The sequence below is a fragment of the Neopelma chrysocephalum genome, unplaced genomic scaffold (assembly GCF_003984885.1).
Source record: "Neopelma chrysocephalum unplaced genomic scaffold, ASM398488v2 Primary Assembly neopelma1_88490, whole genome shotgun sequence".
Classification (NCBI taxonomy): domain Eukaryota; kingdom Metazoa; phylum Chordata; class Aves; order Passeriformes; family Pipridae; genus Neopelma; species Neopelma chrysocephalum.
In genome coordinates this window covers 538-2237 of record NW_020917668.1, presented here as the reverse complement: position 1 = coordinate 2237, position 1700 = coordinate 538, and the positions used below count along the sequence as shown (strand labels likewise).

Here is a 1700-nt window from a genome sequence, read left to right as displayed (position 1 = left end):
GTCAGGATCCCGTGTTCCTCTTTCCCGGACACATGGACATCGGGGGGCTCTGGAATGGGATAACGGTGAGATCCATCCATGGAATTCCATGGGAATGGCATTGGAGGGAGATCCATCCACAGAATTCCCATTGGAATGGGACAACAGTGGGATCCATCAGGGGAATTCCCATGGGAGTTGGATGACTCAGATTCACCCACAGAATTCCCATGGGAATTCCCGTGTTCCTCAGTTCAACCCTCCCAAATCCCACCTTTCCAAATCCCGCATTCCCATGGGAATTCTGTCTCCCTCACCTTTGCACTCCAGCGCCTCCCGCCCGTATCCAACAAATCTCCGGAGCGCTTCTGGACAGGTGTTCTCTAGGTAATGTGTCAGTCTCTCCACCACGATCCCATCGTGTTCCCATTTCCTCTTGGTGATCTGGGCAGCTCCATCGGCCGCCACGAAGCTCCCGGATCCCAGCTCGAAGGAGATGAAATCCCGCCCGTCAAAGCTGAACCGATCGGATCCACGGACGCTCCCGTCGGACAGGAGGTCACAGCCATAAAGCCGCTGCCACGTGTGGAGACCTGGGGGGTGGGATTGGACCCATGAAGACCCTGGAATTGTGTCCCAGCTCCACAGAGCCCCATTCCAGCCCTATGGAGCCCCAGAGTCCAATGGAGAAACACAGAGTGTCATCCTGGCCCCTTGGAGTGCCCTGGATCCCCATCCCAGCCCCACACATCCCCCCATTCCCCCGCTCCCCCCACTCACCCCCACTCTGGTTGTAACGGTCCCTCACTGTCTCCAGGTTGTCGGCAGCCACGAGCCGGCTCCTCTTGTAGATCTGGGTCACTTCATCCCAATATCCCGGCTCGGCTCCGGCCGCCATCCACGGTGTCAGTGGCTCTGCCTGGCCCCGCTCGCTGTCGTAGCGCGTGATGGGGATCCCATCCACGTATCCCATGGACAGGTATTGAGGGATCCCTGGGCTGGGCTCCGTCACCGCCACGGACAGGTAACGCAGGGAGTGGAGAACTGGGGGGACACGGAGATTTGGGGGGTTTCGGGGCGTCCATGGGTCAAGGAAAGAGGGACCTGAGAGAGCTGGGAGAGCCAGGAAGGGGATTTGGGGATCCCAGGGCCAAGGAAAGGAGGGTGTAGGGACTAGGAGAGGTGGGATGGGACATCCGGTCCCGGTGCGGGAAAGAGGGTGCAGGGGGGTCCCGGTGCCCAGAAATGGAGGTTCAGGGAAGTGCCGGTGCCCAGGAATAAAGGCTGAGGAGTTGCCCGTTCCAGGGGTCCCACTTACCCCTTTGAATCACTCCCACGGCCACTTGGGGACTCATTGCCCTTCCCTGGGCATAAAAAAAAAGGCCACAACTATATTGGCCTGCAGTAGTTTTGAAGTGCTCTTTGGGACACAAAAGTCCTTTATTTCCCCAAACCCAGTGTCTTTGGGAGTATTTTCCATGGGAAGTTCCTCTGTTGTTCCCCCCAGGTCTGTTTTCTCCTCTTCCTCCCCCACCTGTTTTTTGCTCCAAAATGCCCTAAACTGCAGCCTGGGGAGGAGTTTGGGGGTTGGAGACAGTAAAAATCACTATATCAACTAAACCTTCTTGAAAAATCAAGTGTTTGGGTGGGAAAAATGATCCTTTCAGTTCTTCCTTTGCAGACACAGGCAGAGGGTTCTTACCTGAAGAATATTTACCTAT

The 1700-nt window shown here is 56.4% G+C and overlaps 1 protein-coding gene across 1 annotated transcript; it reads right to left on the bottom strand.

Annotated features, from left to right (window-relative positions):
* Positions 1–5: 5 nt before the first annotated feature.
* On the bottom strand, positions 6–1263 carry LOC113979747 (class I histocompatibility antigen, F10 alpha chain-like; the record flags this gene model as incomplete). Its single annotated transcript, XM_027707043.1, has 3 exons — positions 6–49; positions 297–572; positions 760–1263. Coding segments are annotated over 3 exons (824 nt in total), but the record flags the coding sequence as incomplete, so codon positions are not given.
* Positions 1264–1700: the final 437 nt, after the last annotated feature.